General features: G+C 41.1%; 1 protein-coding gene across 5 annotated transcripts in view; it reads left to right on the forward strand.

The window, feature by feature from the left end:
• Positions 1-26633, forward strand: part of lrba (LPS responsive beige-like anchor protein) — a 190916-nt gene that overhangs the window by 54993 nt on the left and 109290 nt on the right. For 4 of the 5 annotated variants that reach the window (XM_042427272.1, XM_042427281.1, XM_042427298.1 and 1 more), the window contains exons 23-33: positions 9-211; positions 895-1048; positions 1770-1950; positions 3700-3833; positions 4497-4604; positions 4777-4918; positions 5347-5704; positions 11950-12119; positions 13992-14076; positions 14361-14494; positions 15290-15351. In XM_042427272.1, the coding sequence (XP_042283206.1) occupies positions 9-211; positions 895-1048; positions 1770-1950; positions 3700-3833; positions 4497-4604; positions 4777-4918; positions 5347-5704; positions 11950-12119; positions 13992-14076; positions 14361-14494; positions 15290-15351 (1731 nt within the window). The remainder of the gene's footprint in view (positions 1-8; positions 212-894; positions 1049-1769; positions 1951-3699; positions 3834-4496; positions 4605-4776; positions 4919-5346; positions 5705-11949; positions 12120-13991; positions 14077-14360; positions 14495-15289; positions 15352-26633) is intronic. The other variant, XM_042427290.1, reaches the window with a different exon arrangement.

A 26633-nucleotide genomic window follows, 5' to 3' on the forward strand; every position in this document is an offset into this window, starting at 1 on the left:
GTCTATAGGAAACAAGCCAAGGCCAGCCAGCGGCAGCGGCAGCAGCAGCACCACCAGCAGGAGGGTCCGCAGGCCAGCCGAGAGAGAGCGGCACCTCAGCCCCTCGTTCCACCATGTTTCGCATCCCAGAGTTCCGCTGGTCCCACATGCACCAACGCCTCCTCACTGACCTGCTCTTCGCTATTGAGACAGATGTCCAGATGTGGAGGAGGTAGGGTAACAATCTGCTGACGGTGACTTTACTATTGCCTTGAGCTAACAATAATTTTGTTAATTGATTAATGGAATAAAGATTTATTGACTCTGTGTCTCTGAGGAGCAGGCGGAAGATTTAATCTCACGAGCCGTCTGCTCATCGAGGGGCGTCTGAAAGAGTCTTTCGCAAGTCTTAGTTTTGTTGCTGAGATGTTTCAATTGTAGGAGTTTCTCTTTACATGTTTATTCATTTAAAGGGAAGGAAAAATAGTGGCAATCTTTTTATTAACCACAATCTTTGCACAAAACAGTACTGCAATGTACTCTACATTAAGCTTGAACTAAAGTCTCTGTTGATGCAATGGAATTAATTTGTCATTGAGGACCCTTTACATCAGACTTGAAAGTGTAGACCAATGCACTGGAAATATTTCTGTAAAGAAGTAGGATATTTATATCCAAGAAGCTTAGTAGTGCAACTACTGTAGGTAGAGCTATAAACACTCTCTGATCTGTAGGGTCTTATTTAAGTTATCCAAGTAAATTAAATGTCCAAGTAATAGATGCTGTAAGTGTTGTTCCACATTGGTTTCATTTTAAGTTTGTGTTATTTCTGCTGCTGTGGAAGACCATTTCTGTTTCATCTACTTTGTGTTTCGGTAACAAAAACAATCTTTTTATTTTCCTCCTTCTCTTCAGTCACTCCACAAAGACAATTTTGGATTTTGTGAACAGCAGTGAGAACGTCGTATTTGTCCACAACAGTATACACCTCATCTCCCAGGTGGTGGACAACCTCATCATGGCTTGCGGAGGCATTTTACCTCTGCTTTCTGCTGCCACCTCTTCTTCTGTGAGTCTCCTGATGTGTGTTGCTTTGTGTGTGTGTGTGTGTACACTTGTCTATGGTTGCAGCATATGTAGCTGATGGCTCCAATCACAGGAAGCTATTCATCCTCAATGACCTTTCCCAATCACATTAGACTACAGTTAGCCCCTTCCTAACATTGTTAGTTTGTTTTTGTGTTGTCTGACCTCGGTGACTGTGGCCGTCTTACATGATTCTTTGCTTCTGCCAATGACTTTGCCGGCCTGTTGGAGAAACCGGTTGATGTTCAATTCCATTATAATTCAGTTGTTTGTGCTATGTAACCAAATTTAAAAGTAGAGGTTATAAATTCCAATTTTATTGTAAATAGTGTGTCATTGTGATGTGTTTACAATATAACTGTGCCATACATGTTTAGGTATATTTTATATTGGAAGTAATTGTAATGCTTAATTGTTTCTTATTTATAATTCCTGGAAAATGTCTTTGTGATTAGAGCCAGCATAAAATCTGCATGTAATTTTACTTTTGTTCTTCTAGCCATTGGTCTGAGTCGTAATCTAAAAGTCAAAAATAAAAGGTTGAATTTATTATCTATTACCTGGACAAGATATAATTTTCATCATCTTATATACAGAATATCTTCCAAAAATGAATCTGTACTTAATATCTACTGAATCAACAATCTGTTTTTTTTTTACTTATCCTTCAGTTACTATATATTTTTTCCTCTCTCTACTTCCAGCATGAACTAGAGAACATTGAACCATCCCAAGGCCTGGCAGTGGAGGCTTCAGTCACCTTCTTACAGCGGCTCATCAACCTCGTGGATGTTCTCATCTTTGCCAGCTCCCTCAACTTCTCCGAGATAGAAGCTGAGAAAAACATGTCGTCAGGAGGCATCCTCCGACAGTGCCTTCGTCTTGGTAGTCACGCCGCAGTCTTTGTTTTGTTATTTTTCCCCATGACTTGCTCCATCTTTTTCATTTTAATGGAATCAATATTCCTGAAACTGCTCATTTACTTCTAATCTCATGCATTCTTTCCCTCTTATGTTCTATTTTTAAAGAAAAAAATGTAGCGAGTCAGAGGTTTAGCTGTCTTTCTACTAATGTTCCCCCTCACTGAATTTCCTTTGTTTATCTCCTCCTTCGACCAAGCCCTCTGTCCTCCCCTGTTCATCGATCCACCTCATATCAGCCGGCAGTAGCCTCTTATATTAGCCCCAGTCATGGCTCCCTGTAGCCTTTTTGACCCTCCCTTCTGCGTTGTCTTTCTTTTCTGCCTTCTCCCTCTCCATCTCCCTCCGCTGCTCTCATTCCCTCTCCTCTTTCACTCTGCTCGTATCGGCGCTCTCTTATCTTGTTATTATAACCCCACTGCATGGCAACACTCTAAAATGGCTACTATCATGATATAGTGAGTTCTCCATAATGGCCTTGGCTGTACTGTACTGCAGCGTAGCCCGGGGCCTTTTTCTGCCTTCTGTTCCAGGCTATTAAAGTTTCCTCTGACAGCATCAAAAAGCCAAGCCTCGCTCTAGCTGAATAAAAGATATTGAAATTCTTACATTATTCATTGGTGGTGCACCTTTTCAGCAAACACAGAACAACACAGCACACACACACACACTCAGAGTGGAAGCAGCGCAATACTTTCTACACTGATTTAAATAATTTCTTCATGCTTTGCTCCATATATGTAATGGTGCATATCCAGGTATCCGTTTTTGCTTTTAGATACTCATTACAGTGAAGGTTGCAAAACAAAAAGGCTGTCAAAATGCAAAGTTGTAATACAAAGACCACTTCTTCTCTCAAATATTATCCTACCATCCTACGCTGTTGAGGTTTCGCAGGAAAGGGATGCCACTGTACTACAGGTCCAGTTTTAGAAAGCAGCCGTTATGAAATGAATATTTGATGAGGTATGTGCTCCCCATTGCTGGCACCTAATCTGATTTTGGAAGACTGTAACAAGGTTTTAGCGTCTCCACCCCTCCCTCCCCCTCTCTTTTTATAAATGGTTGTATGAAAGAGTAGTCCTAATGGAAAAAGCGAGCCCATTTCCAGACGGAATAATTCCCTCCTTCGTAATCTAAATGGCTCAGAGTTAACATTTGTCAGTTGTCAAGTACAGCACAGTGGGGGTTGGGAAGGCCTCCAACAGAGGGAGCAGTACATTAGATTACAAATGGTAAGCGTGCCAGCTCAGAACACACCTAAAGTTGCGGGACCACGAGATATTTTTTCGTGACGAAGGACGTGTTTTGCTTCTGAGCACGTGCACACCCTAGCAGCGTCATTTGTTATGGAGCTCTATACGGTGGATGTGATTCAAGAGCACACCCTTGCACTACGACCTTGGGAGGAGAGGTGGAGCAGGGAAGAGTGAACGATGCTGCCAGAGTTGGGCCAGAGCACTGACCTTGTCATGGCCCCCACTTTTTCTCTTTTGTTTTTGTCTCTCTCAGCTGCTCCTCCTGTGTCTTCTCTCAGTTTATGTTCTGGATTTTTACTGAAATGTCTCTATTTTTTTTTTATGCATTTGCCATGGATGCGATCTCCTTTTAAGGCACTTTCACACTATTTCAGACTAATCGTCATTCACACGTTTATTTATAAATTACTATTTATAGAACGTCACATAATATCTCTGTCTCCATCCTTCTCCAGTGTGTGCTATGGCAGTGAGGAACTGTCTGGAGTGTCAGCAAGCCCAGTTTAAGCACAGCAAAGAAGGCTCAGCACACAGCTACACAACCATGCCCAGTGCTGTGCTCGGAACAGCCAAGTCTGCAGCCGCTCAGGCAAGTTATCCAGAGTATCATTCTACACATTTTCAACAACTCCAATTTGTTTACCACTTTCATCTTGCTGTCTTTTAAGTCTTTATTATACATAACTATATATAGTGGCTTTTTTTGGCCCCAAACAGATTGTAAATAACACTGAAAATCTCAGCAATCTGCTCTCGCTGTTGCCATTATTTTAGTTTTATTTTTGATAATAGCTGCATCTTCTTTCACTGTTTTCCCCCTGTACTCGCCGGTAGACCAGAAGAAGCTCTGCCCTTTTGTTCTCCTCGCCAACAACAACCAAGTGTTATTGCATTAGCTCATATCTTATTATATTACCGCACTGGTTGCTATTTGTTACACAAGACAAGGCCTTGTGTCATTGCTCCTTTGATTTGATACAGTGACTTCCAGTAAACTCATGTTGTTCTTCCCTGAACCGGGTGTTAAAGCTCATTTATAATGCAGCGGCTCTATAGAAAAGCCATTATGTTAAGGACATGATCCCAGGAGGAATAGCTTCCCTAAGCTGTGAAACCTTACCCTGCTCCATGAAGTGCACATGGATTAATAAACATCCTGATTGGTGTTAAAGTGCATGAGCTGTTTGCACTTTACTTGTAGACAATAATACGTTTCATATGGAAATGGTTTGATTTTCATGCTTGCATGCAGAGTCCTGTTGACGCAGTGACAGGTGGAATGTCTCCAGTCAGAGATCTGGACCGGTTGCTCCAGGACATGGACATTAACCGCCTCAGGGCCGTCGTCTTCAGAGATATTGTGAGTTGTACAGCAAACACATTATTGTATTGCACACGTGTACTGTAACAGAGTTCATTCGGAAACACATATTAAATTACTCAACTATCACAGCTTTCTGAAGAAGACACACACACACACACACACACACACGTACACACACAGATTGTTTAGTGTGTGTTGTTTGTTTCAGGAGGACAGTAAGCAGGCCCAGTTTCTGGCTCTTGCTGTGGTCTATTTCATCTCAGTCCTCATGGTGTCCAAGTACCGCGACATCCTGGAGCCCCACAATGACAAGAAACACCCTCAACGATCCCAGTCTTCCAGGAGCACAGGTATAAAAACAGCTCAAAGGAAAACATCTTTCATCTAAGATATTTATCTGCATAGGAACATAATACTGCATGCTGTAATGCAGTGGTTCTTAAATTGTTTTGCTTGTTACAGTCAAGTACAGTGCCATTTCTACCTCTGACCTCTTGATGAAGAGTGGTGTTCCCTTTTTAAGGGAATAAATATGTGAATGAGTTTATAGCCTAATAAAACTATACAATTTAAAACTATACAATAATAAAAAGGGAAAATATTAGAAGAAATTCTAAAAAAAACCCCAAAAAACCCATGATTTTATGTTGCTGAATTTAGCCTCATGACCCATTTTTTGTGTCCCAACTGCTATAATTATAATCATATTATTATAATATAATTTTTATAAAATGGCTTCATTGCTAACGTTTCTTCATTACTATTTGTATCTTCTTAGATAGTGGTGCCATTTCTGGTGGACTAGAAGTGGAAAATGGTGTCTCTTTCCGGAGGTATGATTCTGGCATCGGTGAAGACCACACCTCAACCGCAGCGAGCGAGGCAGATCTGTCATCCTCTGGCGTGGCTCATGGTCCAGACGCCATCTCAGAGGCCTTGTCTACGCTGTCGTCTGAGGTCAGACCCGCTCTTCCCGCTGATTCAAAGGGCAAGAATGTGAAGGACATTCTGCGCAGCCTAGTGAGCACTCCGGCTGATGATATCATGGTGGATCCAAGTCTTCTGCCACCAGCTTTTCTAGGAAGTGTGGGCGATGCAGCCAGAGAATCATCGCTGCAGTTCCGCTCGTTTGATAGGTGAGGGCTCAGGTTCAAACATGGCTTGACACACACATACAGTACACCACCATATTTATAGGATATTCTATTTTTCTGCTCTGCACCTTGGTGTTTGTGGGGGGAAAAAAAAATCTGGACCAAATTCCCCTCCTGTTGACATGAGTGCGGACCTGACAGCTTCATCAGTTTCTCAAAAGCCCATATGGTGTATACTCTTGTATTTCTCCTGCTTCACAGTTGACAGTTTCATACCGTTTATCCCAACATAACTGCAGGGGACTTTTGAAAGTCAGACCTTGAAGACATCTCAGCTTGGTATCCTCAAGAGGAAGCTTTGGTGGATCTTGAAAAACATTCTGTAACAGAAAACCCTTTTGAACTGGGAAATCCTAGTCTCTCCGATTCTTTTCCCCCTTACTCCCATTGTTCTTTCTGTTAGCTGTTGATGCAGGTCCTCATCCAAAGCAAACTGCCTTACAAAGAACCTGTCTTAAGGAAAACGGGAGTCATGTCTGGGATGAAGAGACTGAGAGACAAAGCTGGCAGGAAGCTGTTTCTTTTCACCATGTCACTGATATTTAACGAGTTTCTTTTTCATCTCTCCTGCTGCTCGTCTCTCCCTGTCTAACAGTGGAAGGGGTATCCCCCTTTTTTTTTGGCATAAAAGCTGTATAATTTGCATTACCCCTGGAGGTGCTGAGGTGAACAGTCAGGAGTGAGGCTTCAAAAGCAGAGCCATGTACTGAAGCCACAGACGGGCCCAGGTGAGAGAGGATGGTCACCGGTCTGGTTTGCATTTGGAGCATTGATTCTGAGACAGACATTCACAAACGGCTGAGGGGTGGGGGGGAGAGTGGTAAAGAGTGAGAGGGAGATGGGAGAAGGAGGGGGGGGGAGAGAGAGAAAGACGCCTCCATGGGGGTGATGTCAAGTCAAGGTTCTCATGTATTGAAGAAAACATTTCCCCATTTCTTTCTCTCTCTCTCTTTCTCTCTCTCTCTCTCATACTCACAAACACACACACACACACACGCTCAGTCAGTCTGCCTACCCCCAACTGTGGGAATTCCACGGCATCTCTGTGATCGCATGTCTTTATCTGAGGAATGCTTTGTCAGGTCTCAGGGCGCTCCTCATATCAGGGGGATTAGACTGGCTCCTGTCCGCTGAGCACACTCGGTAGGAAGAGAGGACGTCAGGAGAGCTGGAAAACATAGACTAACAGCTCGCTCACTGCTTATGGGAGCCTCTTCATATGAGGCATACAGCCCAGGCACAGCCAGCAAACTTTCCCTCAGCTATCTCTCAAGAAGAGATGGAAGCTGCTCTGAAGGGTATTCACACATGAATACATGGTAGGGCTATAAATAATAATTATCATTGTCAATGACATAATATTTTTTTTTTATCCCATGAAAAGACCAAAGCCAACAGTATGTTAGTCCATTTCTCAAGAACTGCCAACTTCCCCACCCCATCTGTGACTCAGTCCCAAGCCCATTTGTCACTACTGAAGACATAAAACTACAAAAACAGGTTATAAATATATACTTAAAAAAAAAAAAAAAAAAAAAAGATAATTTACTAAAAGCTTGGCATTGTAGTCTTTAGCATATGTTTCTCAAAAAGGAGTAAATAGCATATGTGTTAGGGACTATTTCCACCTGTGTATTTGTCGATGTCGGATTTACTCAGTATAAACTACAGTGCCCATGTTCATTGTAATTAAGGAGCATGATGTCACCCAGTACAACCTTGTGGCTCATTGATGTGGTTTAATAGTTTTTGGACAACAGTGGGAGGTCTGAGCTCAGAGGAATAAGGTTTGAACACTTGGACTGAGAAAATAAGCACATTTTCATATTTGAGAAGCTACAATCTGTGAATGTTTGGCATTTAGCTTTATAAATGACTCAAACAATTAATCACTAAAATCAGCACTAAACACCTGCAAGGCTTTCTTTTATTATTATATATTATTATGGACTATTATCCATATCATCCAGTGGCTTTACACCTGTATTTATTCTCTTATCTCCTCAGTTTACTACTTTTTATCAGCCTGCTGTCTCTCAATCCTTACACTTGCTAGTTCTACCTACCATGCACGTACATGTAGTATGTACTAACAGTGTTTATGATCTTGTTGTAATGACTCTGTCACTGCTCGGCATCTCCCCCTAACCCGTAAGTCTCCCAGTGACACCACTGAAAGCCAGAGCTGACATTCTACACTGACACGTCCTGCCAAAACATGGCAACTTTCTTCTAGCCCAGAAGGCTGGATTTACGAGACCAATGTATGAAAAAAGCTGGGATCTCCCAGATAAAAACTGGGGGTGGGTCAGGGGGTGAAGTATCCTTACTGATTTATTTACCAGTGGAGACCTGTTGGATTTCTCCCATCCATTTTTCAGCCATGCCCCTGTTATGACAGCCAGTCTGCAAATATTTGCTGACACTAACCAGAACTAAACAGTGTCATTGTACAAGCCAGTGATTTAGACTGCATGGTTCAGCAGAATATGCGAGTGTTAGACATAGGGATATACATGGTGCAGTTGTTTAGATTCCTGGCAGCAGACTCTGCATGCATGTAAGAGCCAATGTACAGAAAAGCTTTGTGTTGATGGTGAAGTGTTGTTAATGTAGTGCTTAGAAAGAAGCTAAGCTTGTCAGAAACAAACACAACTTAAAGAGTGAAGGTAATTTGCCTTCCTATTGAATTTCTTCACCGCTATTTACAAGAGTTGATGCTAAAAATAAAGGATTTAGCACAGTGGATAAAAACGGGGATTCACACAAGTTCACCTGTTGTGATGCACCTGGAGCAAGTTCTCTGGTGATCCTGCTGTACATCAAACTGGCAAACTAATCAACTCTTTTGTAACCATGTTACATACAAATCAGGCATTTGTATGGATTTATGTTAGACAACAGACTTTACTGGTTCCCTCATGTTACTTAATTACTTTAAATAACTGAGATTCATATTAGAACCTAATCAATATGTTCGATTGTGATGTCCTTCTGTATCAATATTTGAGAAGGGAATTAAGATACATTTTCAACCGGAAGCTTCTTTAACTGAGAATAATTTAAATTACTATTTGCTTCATTATTATGAAGCAAAAAAAGGATTAAAATACATTTAAAAAGCAGCCTATAAAACATTTATGTACCACAATTACTACTAGCATATTTCCCTATGTGAGCCAAGCCCATATTGGCACAGGCTCTATTTCACTTGTACAGTATTGTGTGATTTTCAGTCTTAGAGCCAAGTTACCCAGTACTGTAAAAATTGTATTTATTTATTTATTAACAAGCATCATGAAACATGAACACAAAGAAAATACACATGAAGACAGGCCTAGATACCTCCCAAGATTACAAGATAAGTATTGCACTATGTTGCCCACAGTATATGCATATATAAACACGTACACCTGTGCATACATATAAATATGTACATATATACAGTACATACAAGTTCAAAAATACATATACTTTAATAATACAAAAACCTTTTTTGCTACTTCAGACGAAATTTCAACATTTTCTGTCTTTGCCTGATGTTTTCTGGCTGCCCCCTATTCTGTATATATAATACCCAATGTATGCATTTCTAATACATATATACATCATGCATGTATACTCGCATACACTGCAATATCCTTGTGCGTGCACACACATACACGCACACTCGAAAGACCTTGAGATTCTGCCTTTCTCATACTCTGTTGGTCCCAGTTGCTCCATGTCATCAAGGTAATGCCCCGTTCACGCGAGCCATCATCATCATCATCCAATCACAGCTCGAGAGAGAGTGTCAAATGCGATGGACTTTTATTAGAGTTGATTTGAAAGTGTGCATGTGCAAATGTGTCAGTGTGTACAGTGAATGAATAACATTTAGAACATTCACATGCGAAGGGCTGCATGAAACAAGGGTGAAAGGGGAGATCAAAGCTCTGTCGGGGTTTACGCTCGCCTCCCTCACATGAGTCGGCTCTGAGGTTAACACTCCAGAGAATGGTATTTTTACACACACGCACACTCACACACACACACAGCGTTCACACTTCCTTACTCAGTCTAGCGTTTCTTTTACCTGAAATAGCAGAGATTACTGGAACACAGTGTTTACTGCACTTATCCATTGTGGGTTAAAGCCTTTAAATAATTCAGCCTCAGCGTACACACACACACACACACACACACACTGCCCTGGGCCCCTGTTTGTGGGTTGAGTGGGGCCGCTGACGGCTGATTAATCGACTGGGGCGGCCCACTCATGATAAGTGTGGCTAATGACCTGCTGAATAATTCACTGGGCCTTTGCTGTGGAACAGATGGAAGGCCAAACACATACACGGACATGTTCACTGGCAGACTCGTACACACTTGTACACTCGTGCATTTATTTGTACACTCATATGCATATATTCAAATATTTGTGGAAACACACACACACACACACGCACACTCCTAGCCTCCACTCACCAGAGGTCTCCTGTCTCTCTGTCTTTCCCTCCTGCTGTTGACACCAGGGGTGCTTCACGTCAGCGCCGCCCTTGTTTCCTGATACCACCATGCAGTCTACTCACTATCTGAACAAAAAAAAAGAAAAGTAACCAGATACTTTTATCTACAACCTTCCTGGCTATCAATACTGATTTCATGTTTTTTTTTATGTATCACTCTGGATCTTTTCAGTATGTGTTTGTATTTTAAACACAACTGTCAAGTCTCTGGGATCCTAACGCAGCTCTATTATTCTCAAATCATAGATCACTCGAGGCAAAGGTCAACTGTCAGGGTTTAGCATTCACAGTAACTTTTAATAGATCAGATCAGCTGCCTTAAATCAACCGAGAACAGCCTTTGATACTGCAGCCAGGTATCTGTCTGCACCACAGGGAGCCAGACCCAACTATCCTCTCGTGTGCATACATACACACTGAGTCTGGGAATGTGCAGGAATGTATGTTAGTCTTTTGTCTGAATGCACACGTTCTTTTCTCCGTGTATTCAAATCTGTGCATTAGATGTATGCTTGCATATCTCGGTAAGACTGCATTGGTTTGTGTTTCTGAGAGGGAGCAGTAGCCGGTGATTAGGCCCTGCTTCCCCTGTGTCAGCACTGATAAGCAGGGCCAGGGCTCTCTTTGATATGGCCAGTGGTCTGTCAGAGCCTTGTTCTAAACTGACAGCTTATCTGCATGCTGCTCTCCTCCCATCTGCTGTTCGCCGGATGAGAATTGAACTCCACTCAGTTGTACCACATCACTATGTTGAAACATTTCCCGTTTACTTAACAGGAGGGACATCTGAAGAAGCAGCATTATCATTTCCTAGATAACTGTGTAGAGAAAAAAACAACATCTAGTTGTCAGTGATTTTGCAATGATTTGTAATGAGCTTCGAGTGTTATAGTTACACTTGTGATTTTGTTGTTAATGTTTTTTTTTAAATGTATTCTTTGATCAGAGATTTCTTGATCTAAATTGGAAAACCAGTGAACTTTACTAAATTTAAATTGTCATTTAGGCAAAGTTCTCCTACAGCATATATGCATTTAGGAGTTTGACATATTTTGTTAAATGAAAAAAGTGGTTTTATCGAAGAATATTCCTCAAAAGAAAGTATAGAAAAACTTTTTTTTAACCAAAACTCCAGTATCATGCCAAAACTGTTATTACATTGGCACCGGTGACAAAAAGTTTTATATTACACCAGCCCCACCACATGCTTATAATTTTTGAAGAATTGCATTTGGTTATAAAAACTTTTAGCTTGTGCTGCAGAACTGTGAAAGTTAGACTGGAAATGGGCTTCAGCTGTCTTTGTGTGCAGTTAATTGTAACTACCAATACAATATATTTTGATTATCAAATCAATCTCTAATTCAGCCACCTGAAATGTTTCCTTTAAAGCCTGAGAGACCTCACAAGGCTGTTGTATTTTATTAGAACTAGATTTGGTGCATGAAACAATTAGCATATTGGTCCAGATAAAAACCGCTGCAGGAGTCCTTTTGGTTTATGGAAAGATGGATGTGACTATTTTAAAACATTTTGTGTAAGTAAATTGTCTCTGAAATTACTCTTCCAGTCTAATGGATTGATAATGTTGTTCTAGCCACGCTGTGTACATAAAGGTCTTCGAAGGCTCGCTGTGAACTGGCACCATCAGCATTTTCTTACAATAGTTCTGTCAAGGTGACAGTTAAATGAATAATTTGTCTCCTCTCTCTACAGAAGTGTCGTCGTCGCACCTAAGAAAGCGGGCATGACGCCGTCTCCAGGCACTTCCACTCCTGTCCCAGCAGCCACTGCTGCCTCAGTGTCCGGTGGGACACCTATTGACAGTGTCGCTGTGGTATCTTCTGGCGACGCCTCTCAGAGCACCTCTGCAGACTCTGCAGCTGGTGAGTACACACACACACGCACACACACACACATATACACAAATATTGGAAGGGCAGTGTTTCTGTGAGGGCAGCTAAGTCATAGCGTCGATGAGCTTGCTCTGAAAAGTCAATATTTATTTAGAGCTTGTGCACTTCTGCGTGTCTGACAGAATAATATGGCTGTGTTTGTACAACGTAATCCAGTTATCTAAGGACAGACAGGACATGAAACACTAGCAGTTACAATAATTCAGTTGCAGTTGCTGAAACAGCTATAGTCTTGGTTTTATGAAGTAGAAATGGAAAAAAGAAGAAATGCATATAATAAAAATAAAAAAATATAGACTGCAAAATAAAAATGCATGCACTTTTTATAGAATTTGTTATTACAATCATTTCTGATAGGATGTTTTAAGGTGAATCACCAAAATAACAAGTCAAACTTTTTTTCATTGCAACGCTATGAGCACACTAACTCTCCTATATTAACTGATTTAGCATTGACAATAAATAATGAGGTTTTTTGTTACCTTTCTGCATATTTGAGTGTATATGAATATGAAATGCTTCTTTATCATGGAGTCTGTGTGTGTTTAAGAGAAGAGAGAGCGACGTGAGAATGCAGTTTGTGTGTTTTTGGAGAGTGTGTGTATGTGTGTCTGTAGGCGTGCGTGTTGTTTGTGCTTGTGATTAATGGTCACTGCTAGAGCTGTGTGCGTAGTTGTGTCAGTTTGTGTCAATGACCAGTGTTGAGTAAATATGCTTTGTGAGTTTGTGCGTGTGTGTGTGTGTGTGTGTGTGTTTTAATGGGGCGGTGGGAGGACTAATGGAGACGTTCATTTACTCCTCTTTGTTTGAAGGAGCTACTTCAGCTCGAGAGGGATACTCTCACCAGGCCCACATGGCACTGCTTAACACCTTACATGCACACACACACACATGCACACACATTCCAGGCCACATTACACTGTCTGTCATTCCTTAAGAGTTATCCCTGCTTGGAGACTGTCCTGGCTGGAAAAACAAGCCCGCTGAAACACCAGAGGAATCCCCCTCCTCCATATTCAGCTGGGCATTAGCTTATTTATGAGCCACAGGGACGTGAATTTACTGCCAGATCAATCAAACATGGACTTTGTACCTTGTGTGCCTCTGTCTCCAGAATGAAGTCGTAAAGCACCTTTTAGTTGTATAATGAAACAGTCACAAAAACAGCCCAGAGGGGTAAATTGGTATGTAATGACAATAAAAGTAAAAAAGTAAAAACAATAAAAAACAAGCTTTTTTTTCCATATCTCACATTCCAACACAGGTGTAACACTGAAATATTACTTAATTATAACAACTTAGGTATTATTTTGCATGTGTCTATATATGATATATGGCTGCAATATAAAAAAACAAAAAAACTCCATCCAAAAATGATCACACTGCTTAAAGTATGACTGTAGCTGACAGTGAAACCTTACCAAATCTCTCAGTGTACAATTTAAAGGTTTCCATCGTGGAAACCTCAGAATTGTAAATTGATAAGGAAGACATATTGTGCTCGGAGTACATCATCTGCTATCTAACCATAAAATTATACTTGTACCCCCACTTGCCCTATTCGACCATAAATCCCCCCGTTTCTATACATTTGAATGGAGACCATTGTATTATTTCATAAGAGGCATGTTTCCACGCAGGTTTATGGTGCTGCGCTGGCCGTATAATGTATTGCTGTGTGTGTGTGTGTGTGTGTGTGTTTGTGTGAGCGTGTGTGCGAGATATGTGTATGTATGTGTGTGTATGTGTGTGTGTGTGTGTGTGTGTGTGTGTGTGTGTGTAGCGTCCTATTCTTGTCCAACATCCAGACTAATAACAGAGTTCTTTGGTTTCTCCCTGCAGCAGGCGGCCAGGTTCCAGCCAGCGCTAGCTTGCCATCTGTCCCCCCACTCTCCCCTGTGACCCAGCACACAGCCCCCAATATGAGGTGATTCATCTTCTTTTCTCTCTCTTTCACACACACATGCGCACACACACACATACACTATCAGCTCCTTATGCATTTAAACATACACAATCACTTATTTATATTATCAGCTGATTGTTGCTTTGTCCTTATTCCAATATTTTTTCCTCTTAAATTAAAACCATATTTTACTGATGTTATATTGTTAAATGACTGAATGATATGATTTATTTTGTAGTTGCAGGCCAATTTAATGGCACTCATCATGTATTGTGTTTTGTGTGCTGTTTGCATTACATCTCTAGTATCTCAGAGCGTCTGGAACATGCTCTGGAGAAGGCAGCTCCTCTGCTGAGAGAGATCTTTGTGGACTTTGCCCCTTTCCTCTCTCGAACCCTGCTGGGCAGTCACGGACAAGAGCTCCTCATCGAGGGCACCAGTGAGTACAGCGTCGCACAGACTCAATACAGATTCACACAGACTGTTACCACTTATCCCCTCTGCTTGTTTACGATATTGTTTCCCCTTTGTCCTTGCAAACCTTCTTATAAGTGCTGTCCTCATTTAGATGCAATAACATCTCCTGGCTGTTGTTAATCCAATAGCATGATGAGAGTGCGTTGAGCCCAGAGCTGGTAGTTGTGCTGAAGGTTTCCAGGGGGCCAGGTCAGAGGCCAGGCCACTAATAGCAGTGTTTGGGATGTCTGCTGCCACCAAACAAAATGGAAAGTTGATTGATAGCTGCAGGGGGGCCTGAAGAGAAGGCAGGGGGAGGTGTGTGTGTGTGTATGTGTATGTGTGCGCGCTTGTGCATGCATGTGTGTTTGCCTGCATGTGTCTCCATGTCATATGAAGAGCAACTGAAAGACCAAAGGCTACTCTGCCTTCTTTCCGTCTGTGCCTCTGCAGCAGAGTCTGGACACTTTAGTTGCCCCCTGCCCTCTAAAAGCCCAGAGCTCACCATTAGGGATCAATGGGACATATGCTGGCCAAGTCAGGCCTGTAATACAAGGCCCAAATATGTATTAGTTTACAGTAACATCATGTCGGCTCATTAGGCCCATCAATACTATCTGCTCCCTTGCAGATGGCACAAGGTTAGGTAATCCCATGTCTGTTTGTGTGTGTTTACGTGCATGTATGTGTTCCAATGAGTTGCAAAGCTTGTTGAAGTAAAAAGGCACCAAAAATAACTATGAAATGTTCATTACTTGCTTTCTTTTCCGTTCTCCAGGCCTGGTGTGTATGAAGTCCAGCAGCTCAGTGGTGGAGCTCGTCATGCTCCTGTGTTCACAGGCAAGTCTGGCATCTTTATCTTTCCTTATCCCCGTCCTCCGCTTTTCCACCAATCTTGATTTATCAGGCTCACCTTGAGTGTAGTAAATCCAAAGCCCAGAGTGGACAGTGAGCCATCCAGGGCCTTATCTCGTCTACCTCTCCACATTCACCCCGTCCCTGAGTGAGGGCAGAGAAACCGGAGAGAAGGCATCTTTGGCTACAAATATTGGTTTGAGGGTCAAGGGTGACCGACCTGTCCGTGTCACCTTTGACCCGAGCGCCAGCCCTTGTGGCCTGGGCCAAACTGATGAGGAGGGATAATGTAGATTTGATGGTGCTTTGCATTGATTATCCCTCTCTTCTCTGTTGTCTTGTGGGTGTTTTGTTGCCAAGTTTATTTAACTGCTGCCGGATTCATGAATACTAATTCAAGGATCATAAGCAGGCGTGGGCAGATCAATGATAGTGGGTGTCAATAGATCACTCCGGGATGGCTCATTAGCATTAAGAGACATAAAGCTACTGAAGGCCGTGTTGTTACTGCATTTGGACCAAAATTCAGTACACAGTGTGTTATACATTTTCGTGTAAACACATCTCATATGCAGTGCATTTATTCAGCATAGAAACACTCATTTTCACACAGTCGCCGTCATATAGACATACCTAGTGACAAGGACAACAGATAATAACTCCCCTCTGGCCCTGTTTGTTTGCGTCTTTTCCATTTAAAGCACCTCATGAAAAAACAAAGCTCTCCAATAATACAAAAACAAGTCTGATTAATGACACCTCTCTCACCACTGCGCTCTGCTTTTTTTTTTTTTTTTTATCAGCTTTATTTCCTAAAGAAATAGCGCCTGTCATCTGGCTTTCTTTCCTCTACCTTCTCCCTCTTTTAACCCCAATACCCTATTTGGTTCCCATTATTCACTTCGCTTCTTCTCTAAAAAAGTAATACAGTCAGATTACACATCTGCTTGGATGTCAGTGGCCTTGCATAGATTTGGGCTAGTGGGACACATGGAGGGAATGTGAGCCCCATAACGTCCGGAGACGAAGGAATAGCAGGAGTGAAAGCTAGATAGAAAACCAAAGAGAGAAGAATGACAGGCTCTAATGCACCTATTTGTCATATCTGTCAGGGTGTTGTTTAATGCTAATCTAATCAAAGGCAGAATCTTGGTGATTGCTCCGCTGCACAGCTCATGCCTCGCTTCCCCCTTTGGTCCCCAGCCCAAGCTATTTCTTCCTTTCTCCAAGCTCCAAGCTACCCCACCCAATCTCCACAACACACACGCCTGCACACACACACACACACGCTCTCTCTCTCTCTCTCTTTCAGTGAGACGACCAGGGATTGGCCAGCATAGTGTTGATTGCTTCAATAAATCATCCAACCAAATTCTCTCACAGCTAATGCAAATGTAATTTTATTGTTGTGTAAAGGAGGAAAAGGAGGGGGTGGAGAGCAGGGGAGATATGCTGCTTTCCACCAGGGAAAGAGGGAAACAGGGACAGACTTTCCTCTGGGCTAAATTACAATGTATAATTATTTGTGTGTTTGTTCTTCTTGTGGGGCAGTGAGAGTGAGCCAGTGCCATGATTGATGACGTTATTTAGCAAAGTTTGTTGGGCCCCCTGGCACAGGAAGCACTCAATTCTCTCACAGGAAGTGCCTCAGTGGCCATCTTGTGACTCTTTCCTGCCTTCAAGCCAACCACTGGAGGGAGTAGATGGAGATGATTTTGATTGATTTTTCTCCCCCCCCCCCACCCCCTCAGGCCCCACACCTTCATCGGAGATGCGATGCGATACCATCTCTGTGAAATTTTAATTAATTTCCCGTGCTTTGAGATGGAGTGGAGCCAGGGTGAAGGGTCAGGAGGCAAGGGACTACAGAGCAGTTTTTAATCAGGGATCCTATGAAAGTTGCATTGGCGGCCACATCAGCTTGGCATTGAGGAGGGGATTGTAAACCGCTGTTTGATAGTGCCCTGTTTCTAAACAACTACAACAGCGCTCCCAATCAAAGGACCATTTCGAGCAGACATTAACTGTTGTGGTGGCATGTTGCCTTGTTCTCAGCTGTAATATTGATCCTTATGGATTGCTGAATATACAAAATGAGGATTAATGATTATATACTGTAGTTGTAACAGAGTTGAACTTTATCTGTACCTGATATTGTTGTCAGTTCAAGTTGTACTCTGTTACGGGAATGCTAATACATTTTATTAGATAAATAAATGGAGAGAAAGAATGGCTCAAAACACACACAAAAAGTGGAAATCTATCATTTCTCTTGTTATAAATGGCTCTCTGGTTAGTCTCTTAAGTTGAACAATGATCTATTATTCCTTTCTTTGACTAACAGATTAAAATGTGATGCTTAGGTGTTAAAGAAATAATTTCAAATAAACCGAGAACAGATTTTTCTAAGGTGGATATGAAAATGTCATTGTCCTCCTAGGTTATTGAATGTGAAGTAGGTAGTAGGTCTTGCATATTACATGAATATCATCGCTCGCACGTAAGGAGCCACTCTCCCCCTCTTCCCATGCCCCTGATTCGCTTTGACAGTTTCACTCTCTCCCTCACACTTGTTTTCTCCCATCTTTGTCATATTTACGGTCAGCGTGTTGTTTCCTGGGTGCACTTCTTAAAGTGGCTTCCACCCAAAACATCAGATTAATAAATAACGCGCTAGGACAAGAGAAAGAGCTTCCCCATGCGCTCGCTGCCGTCTGTCCAGAGCTTTGAGAAATCATCTCATCGGATACTTGACAGTCTACGATGAGCAGAGACCCATAAATCTCCTCAGTAGCTGCATTTGTGTCCTGTAGATCAGCCATTATTGTCCGGCCCCTCTGTCAGCCCATCCATCCTTCTGCCATTTATCAGAAATACATCCTGTACATGGAGTGGAAGGAAGGAAGAGAGAGAGTTGTGGGGTTGAGGAGCACTGGTTTCATGATGGTCAAACCCAGATAGGAAAGACTGCTCTTCCTTGCTGTATCAAAAGAAAAACCCCTAACATTATACATGTTTAGATTGTTTTAAAATTCAGTGTATATGTGAAGTAATGTTTCTTGATATCCATATCATGTCCATATTTCTAACCTTTGTCCTGATGTTACCTTTGCTCTCTCTCTCCTCTTCTTTTACCAATCAATGGTCGGTTCATCCAAGTTACACATAAAGAAAAAAATAGTTTTCTTACTTACCGCAAGTATTGTTCAGCCATACAGATAGTTTTGGTTTTATTTTCCCTGGTTTTGAGATATCAGTCTATGAAATGTCTCCACTTACCTCCACCCCATCACAATGAAGATTAATAAATGTAATTTTTGGTGCTCACAGCATTGAAAAATATTATTGGAACTACATACTGCCAAAGAAATAGTCCTTATGAAAACTGTTCAGAGAGATCTGCAGATTAACCAGAGTAACATGGAAATATTCCTGCAGAGTAATGTTTCTGCTGATTTTTTTTTTTTTTTTTTTTAAAAACCTCATTCACTTCCATTTTTATTGAGATAGATATTGCTAAGCTTGAGCAAATAAAATCAAAAATCTATTCATTGCCACATTGAATGAGCATGTAAGTTCATTCTTGACCTTGAAAACAGTAGTTTTGCCAAAAAAAATCTTATCTAGAGTTCCACTTTTTCCAGAGCTTTCAACTGTATTTCACATCTTTCTCAGTGGATGGACTTTTCTCAGATGTCATGGAGATAGCTCAGTTGATTGTATTCAGTTGTCCACTGAGATGCGACTGAAAGATCTGGAAAAAGCTAAAATGCATAGTACACATTACAAATAAGGCTAAGTAAGTGAACCTCAAATTACTTTTTTTTGGTGAAACATGTTTTTTTTTGTGTGAACAAACCCTTTAAAGGACCAGTGTGTAGGATTTAGTGGCATCCAGTGCTGAGGTTGCAGATAGCAACCAACTGAATACCCCTCCCCTTCATCCTCCTCTTCCAAGTGTGTAGGAGAACCCACGGTGGCCATGAAACTCACCAAAAAAACATTAAAAGCCCTCTCTAGAGCCAGTGTTTGGTTTGTCCGTTCTGGGCCACAGTAGAAAAATGGCAGTGCAACATAGCGGGCTCCATGGAAGCGGACCCACTCCTTATGTAGATATAAAGGACTCATTCTAAGGTAAAGAAAACACAACGATTCTTATTTTCAGGTGATTATACACTAATTAAAACATACTTATGAATATCATATTCCATTTCTGCCAAGTCCGTTCCGCTAGATGCCACTAAATTCTACACACTGCACGTTTAATAGTCAGGAATTCAAGCTGAAGTACATTTACTGTTAAACACTTACTTGTTAAAAATGATTTTGGACTAAATGATGTATTGAACTAAAACGGCTGGAACGTACACTATCTCTGATCTAAACAACTAGTATTTCGTTGTGACCACTGATGCCTATAATCCTTTAATAGTAATTCAATAACATCAATGTTAACCCCGCTAATCCAATGACTGCACATTATCATATGTTCCCAGCCAGTCTCACCAAAGTTAACCTGTTTAACAGATGGGCAGCTCTCTCTCAGTCAGCGGGGAGAAAGACATTGACTTCCCAAAACACTTGGCTCCTCCTGACCCTTGACCCTCTGACCTCCAGGTTAGGACTAGAGAGTGGTGGAGGCATAGAAGTTTAAACCCCTGCAGTCAGGGAACAGGTCGTGAGTGCACGGTCGTCATGCTCTACAAAATCAATACCATAATCTGAGAAACGAGGGAACGGGTTGCTAGCTTAGTGGTCATAAAAATAAGAAAAAACAACCAGAATTCAGTTTTTACATCGAAACATAGGCTCAATTACTTATACTGCTAGTTACTTATTTTAAAGGTTATGTTGGTGAACGTGGAGTCTTGATGTTTGAGTTGCTAAATAGTCATTTATATCTGTCAGTGGTCATATTTCTTCTTCTCTCCCGTAAGTGAGGCTTTGATGGATCAAGAGCAGACCGTGTTGTATGAACCACTTGGGGAGCTGAGAGAGGTGAGAGAAGTGGCGAGGAATGTGATGAAACCAGGGGACAAAAATACTTTCCCCATCATTTTCCTCACAGTCAGACCCACACCCCACTGTGCAGTTAAACAGGCACACAAGGTTCAAGATCAGTGCAAATCAAAGTGTTATTTTTCCTCCCTCCCCGTTCGCCCTCACCCTGTGCTCTGCTCCTTTGCCCCTTTACGGCCATGCCACGCGGCTCAGTGTCCCTGCCATCACTCTGTAGTTCAGAGGATAATATCATGTTGTATATTCTTTGAAAGGGTACTCTCCTGTGAGACATAGAGAAAACAGAGTAACACCAACTGGCACTTAATTCTGCAGGCTCCCTATCGTTGCCAACTATGCAGCTAGAGAGAGGGCGGCGGGCGTGTTGTGTTGGAGGAGTTGGGGGGTCAAGGGGGGTTTCCTGACAGGAAGTGAAGTCTAGCTGAGAGGGGAGAATCAGACGGGAGACTCCTAAAAAATTGAGTGGCTTTTAATTTGGCTCCCAGCCGGTTTTACTGTGAGCTGGCTTCAAGTGGCTCGGGACTGGAGGGCCTCAAGTGGCATGAACGGTTGGTTATTTATACACAATGTATAATCATGTTTCAAATAAATGAATTTCCCCGACAGAGCCCTCTCCTCCTGACAGGCACTGTTAATGTAATGTTTTCTTACCTGACAGGTCCCAAGTTATAAGACCTTGGAATCTTTTCATATATTTCTCCCCCTGCAATCCTCTCTCAGCTATCCTGCTGATAAAATCATGTCCTGGCGTCTTAGCTAAGATTTGGAGTGGAAATTCATTTCCCTGCATTTTTAGATTTAGTAAAAGCAAGTTTCAAATCTTGGACGTGATTGATTGTTGAAATAGGAAAGTTCACTCTTGTCATTCCCTATCATTCTTCATTGGCCCACTCTTGAAGTTAGAGTTGCACAAAGTCATACTTAAACAATTGTTACAATATCCTTAAAGCTATAATATGTAACTTTTCTGCATTAAAATGTCTAAAAACAACTAGACCTATGTTAAATACTTTGAGTTGTATACTTACATTATCCCAAATGTTTCCAACAATTTTCAAACCCAGAGAAATCTGTAATTTTAATCAAGGTCTGTTTCATTTGGTCGCCTCTCAATGGCATCATACCCCCTCTACCAAAGAGTATACGCACACAAGATGCATGTGGCAGCGTTGTGGTTGTCTGCCACAATGGTGTCTACCAAAGAGTATATACATACTAGATAATATGTTGGCATTGTGGTTGCCTGCCAGAAACTGTCATAAATTGACTGATTTATTCTGTTTTAAGCAACATTTTTATGATAATCTTTTTAGATCTTGGTCGTTTTTAACTGTATCTTTAAACCGGATGAAGGAGTTTAGTCATCGGACGTCTGGATCTTAAGTTATCAGAAAAACAAGCTTAACAAACTTTAGCAGCAGCTTGGCTAGCAGCCCCTCCCAGACATCTTCTTTCTACTGAACAGCGTTGGAGAGACACCGATGTTTTTTTTTTTTTAAGTGAAACTGCTTTATTTAGTGTTTTAGCGGTTTTAATCCCTGTGTACGTTTGTTTTGGAGACGAGGAGACCTCTGTGGATGATTTGGCTTCTGGTAAAAAACATTTTGAATGCCTGAGTCTTAAGTTGTCAGAGAAACAAGCTGAGCAAACGTTAGCAGCAGCTCAGCTAACAGCCCCTCCTACGTCCTGTGTCTGCTGATCAGCGTCAGAGAAACATTGATTTTTAACGTAGAACTGCTTTGTTCAGTGTTTTTACCCATTTTAACCACTTCATCTGTTTGTTCTGGAGTGGAGGAGACATCTGCAGATAATTCTGCTTTCGGTAAAAACATCTTGAACAATGAACACTGAGGTAATCCTATCCTGGAAAAGCTGGTTGTTTAACAGTAAAGACAACAACTCCCATGATCCCACGCTACTTCACACCATCATCACACTTCGTCTATTGTTATTGTTTTGATTTAGAGACCCCTAGTGGCAGAAATTTTATATTGTGTGTTTAAGCACAGTGATAGGGCTGTTTCAGGTATTGTCCTGCACAGGTTTGTGGCCACAGATTAAAGAGGGTGGTATTAAAAGGCTCTGTCATCTGAGTAAATATTTTACAAAGATGAAATTCCTGTTAATAACATCCCTAAATTGATGTTCATTCCAGTTAGTCTATGAGTGAGTCCATGTTCCAGCTCTATCATCTTATATAAGGTATTTCTTGAGCAATTACATGACTGCTTTTTAAACAAGTTTAAATAAGTTCATTTTTCACATTCAAGAAAATGGCTCAAGCATTTTTGTTGTTGTTGTTGTCAATAGTCTAGATCCCCATCAGTAGTCTCTGTTCAGCAGAATATTTACAACTGGGCCACAAGGAAACGATATGATTCAGCAAAAAAGTTAAATAAGCTAAATAACGTTTACATACAGTACGTAATGGACGGTAACTACCTTGAACTTTTCTGTTTTGTGCTGCACCTTTAATCACCACTCCCTTTCACGCCCACAACAACAGGATGCAGATTTTGAGCTTAAGTAATGCAAAAGGTAGTCTATCATCATCAATTTAAAAGGCCTAACGTGCAATAATATCCAAATGTTTTGATGAGTCAAGTCAATTTTATTTACACTATATAGTGCCAAATCACAACAGAAGTTATCTCAGGGCACTTTTCACATAGAGCAGGTCTAGACCTTACTCTTTAATTTACAGAGACCCAACATTCCCCCATGAACAAGCACTTGATGACAGCGACAAGGAAAAATGGGAAGAAACCTCAAGCAGATCCGGGTTCTAGGTGGGCGGCCATCTGCCTCGACTGGTAGGGTTGAGAGAGAAGGAGGGAGGGGGAGAGAGAAGACACAGAGAAGCACAGCAACAACAATAATAACAACATTAATGATAGAAATATAGATGATATTCACTTATGAGGCTAAACTGCATTTCAATTGCAATAACTGTGAATTCCAATATATTTTGATCATTATACATTATATTACTGATTTTTATGTGTCTTCTAAAAGAGATGGCTTGAAATGTACACTGAGCTTTCATCATCAACTAAAGGCTAAGCTAACAAGACAAGATGTCTTACAAGTAGAGCAAATTTAACCCAGTGTTGAGGCATACTGGAACTAAAAAGGTATAAAGAGACAATTTTCAATCAGCATGATTAGGAACCAGTTTCTATGTTATGCTGCACAGTTAACGCTCTTGTGTTAAACTGCACAGAAAGGTCTAGGCCCACAGTTCAAGTCAAAATAAATAAATGTAAACAAAAGAAGTCGTGAAATGAAGAAATTGGAGAATTAAGTTGTGAAAATTGGGTGATTGCTTTTTTCGAACATCTGTTCAAGTATTTTTAGTCTCCCGATATCATTAAAATCTGACATTAAACTGAATGAACCAAATACCGGATTTGTTGCATGATAAGTTTGAAAAATTAATTATTTAAAAAGGAGTCAGTTTTTTATGATATACTGACATCGTTTGAAACTGTATGTATTATGTATTCCAAGTAAATATATTGTCATGCACAGCTCAAGTGCCCTGACATGTTTTTGGTTTGTCTGTTTGGGGAAGGGGGTTTAAGTCCTGCTTTTGCACTCTTTGTGTTAGTGTAGCCATGAAAATGTGAGTCCATGAAGCTCTTGGAGACCCTGCTGTATAAATATTTGGACATCAGTAAATATTCCTCCAGTTGTGAATTTGATCACGCAAACACCAATACAAGTGTCTGTTTTTCTTTAAGCTGATACCATCTGAACACGCACATGTGGACTGTTGAGAGCTGAAGTAGACACGCTGGTGTTAAGTTATTCACACACACACACTCACACAAGTTTTCAGACACAGCAGCATGAATAAGCAACAAAACTAGTCAATGTCTATATGAATCAGACAAAGGGGCTATGATGAATAACATATTTGATAGCTTATGCTAGCTATTTCTTTGTTTTTTCTTTGTCTTATTCATCCGCTCACATAGGTGTTTTTTTTTTTTGAGGGCGTCGTTGATATCAGATCGCTGTTCACATTTCAACATTTGGATCACACGGCTCCAAAAAACGGTTTCCTTGTCTGTTCTTTTTTTTGTTGTCATCAAAACGCAAAGGTTAAATTCAAAATGTCAAGATTTGTCACCACCTGTTATTGACGTCAGTGGTCATAAACACTTTTATACTACAGCAGTTACTGACAGATTTATTTGAATTAATTTAAGATGTCCAACATGTTTAAAACATATGCGTTTTGTTTCCATCTGCTAAGCTTTTTTGTCTCATCGCAGGCTTACCCTGTCACCTTGGAATCAAACTCTTATACTTGTAACTCTTACACATTTTTGGATTTGAAAAAACGGAAAAAAAAATCAGTAGCTTTCAGCCTCTTTAATTTAGCTTCTGCTGCGCTGCCACATTTGACACAAGGATTTATGCTTTTGTCCTCTCATCTAAAATTGAATCCCCATAGCCTTTCAAATAAACAAATACTTGTGATTATGAGTGATGCCACTGAAAAGCACTACTGACTTATTTATTATTTCGAGAGAGCCGAGACATTTCTTTCCTCAATGTCGGAAAATGTTTTCCTTGTGTTGTGGCGAGCCTGATGTTTGAAAGGCGATTTTGCTCAGGAGGTCTGTGTTTTCTCACTAGTGGTAGTGGTATATTTAGATGTTGATTATGGATAATCAGCTGTAATGACGGAAGTGTATGGCATGTGTGTTTAGACTCAATGCCATCATCACGGAACACAGACCAAACAGAGCTGTCTTATTGACTTCAGATTGAGACAGGCATTTCCATGAATAGATTAAAACTTTCATTCATACACACTCTCACACGCAAAAACGAAAGAAGAAACAAAATGCAGCTCCTACTAGCTTTATTAAACACTGGTGGCAAAACGTCTGTCTAGTTTCCAATCAGGATCAAGGGACAGCGCTCTCTCTCCGTCCTATCATCTGTTAGGAGGTCAGGTTAAAGGTGAGAGGTCACAAATGGCTGCTTGTATCCTCTCATCAGGAGTGCTGTGGTCATGGCCCCTATCGCGGCCATAAAAGCTGTGACACTGCTGACCAGGGCAGCCAAAATCCAATATTCCATCACTGACCTGTCCCTGTTTCCTTTTTGTCACTAGGAGATACTCCTCAGATCAGGGTCATTGCTTTTTTAATTCAACTAGAAGAGCCATTTCTTAGCCCATAATGACACCATTAGTCTTGCTATCACCTTTGTCTGTGTCCACAAAATGCCAATGGCCTCTACGCCGTTCGTCAAACCTAATTTCGAGCCTTGCGTCACCGCTTCAGTTTTTACAATCGATAATCTTTGTATTTCGGCTGTAGTTTTATATGGAATTTGTAGCCTCCTTCATCAAACGCCCAAGTATTTTAAAGAAATCACGTAAAGGAAATTTAATGTCACTGGTTCTCCAGAGAGTATGACTCTATTTACGGCCTCACTTCCTGTGGTGTTTATTTGAAATCCGGCTAGCACAGTCTGGCCTGGTCTGGAAAATCCCCACGGCCACGGGCTAACACTCATGGTTAATGTCCTTCAACTACAGTCTATGCTTCAACTAGAAGGCCCCAAGGCTACTCTCGCACACTTCCTCCAAAGCAAGCCTCAGCCACAAAAAAAACCCTCTGCCAGTACTCAAGTCCAAAACACTGTTTCCACTCCCAAGTGCGGACTTTTATTCCCTCCGTGCCCTCTTTATTTGGAATGTATTGTAAACATGGTCAATGCCAATATGAGCCTTCAGGACAAAAAGCAGTTATGAATTGAGGTTAAGTGTTGGGTTGTTGTCTGTATGACGTGCAGTTGGTTACAGAGTGATGGTGCACAGGCATTTCAGAAGAATGGTTTCTTTTGGCTTGGGGCATGATTGGTTCTGATGGTTTAACATTTGTTGTGCAGGGAAAAACTGTTTATGGGTTTGGAAACAGGGAAAAACTGTTTATGGTTTTGAAAGTCATCACATATGTACAGATATGTTTGGATTTGTATTAGAAATTCTTGTAAATTGATCTTTCCTTCCTCCTTGTGGCGCTGATATCCTTGTCCCTGTGGGCTCTCTAGGTTTACTGAAAGGGCAGTCTCTACATAAACACACAGTTTCCTCTATCAGCTCAAGAGATGATGACAGCAGAGTTTAAAAAGTTTATGCTTGAATACACATTCACATAGCATATCTTTCATGTCATAGTTAAACTGTAAGAGCAGTTGAAATAAGTTGTTTTGGGCACCTTGTT

The sequence above is a fragment of the Thunnus maccoyii genome, chromosome 2 (genome assembly GCF_910596095.1).
Source record: "Thunnus maccoyii chromosome 2, fThuMac1.1, whole genome shotgun sequence".
NCBI classification, from domain to species: Eukaryota; Metazoa; Chordata; class Actinopteri; order Scombriformes; family Scombridae; genus Thunnus; species Thunnus maccoyii.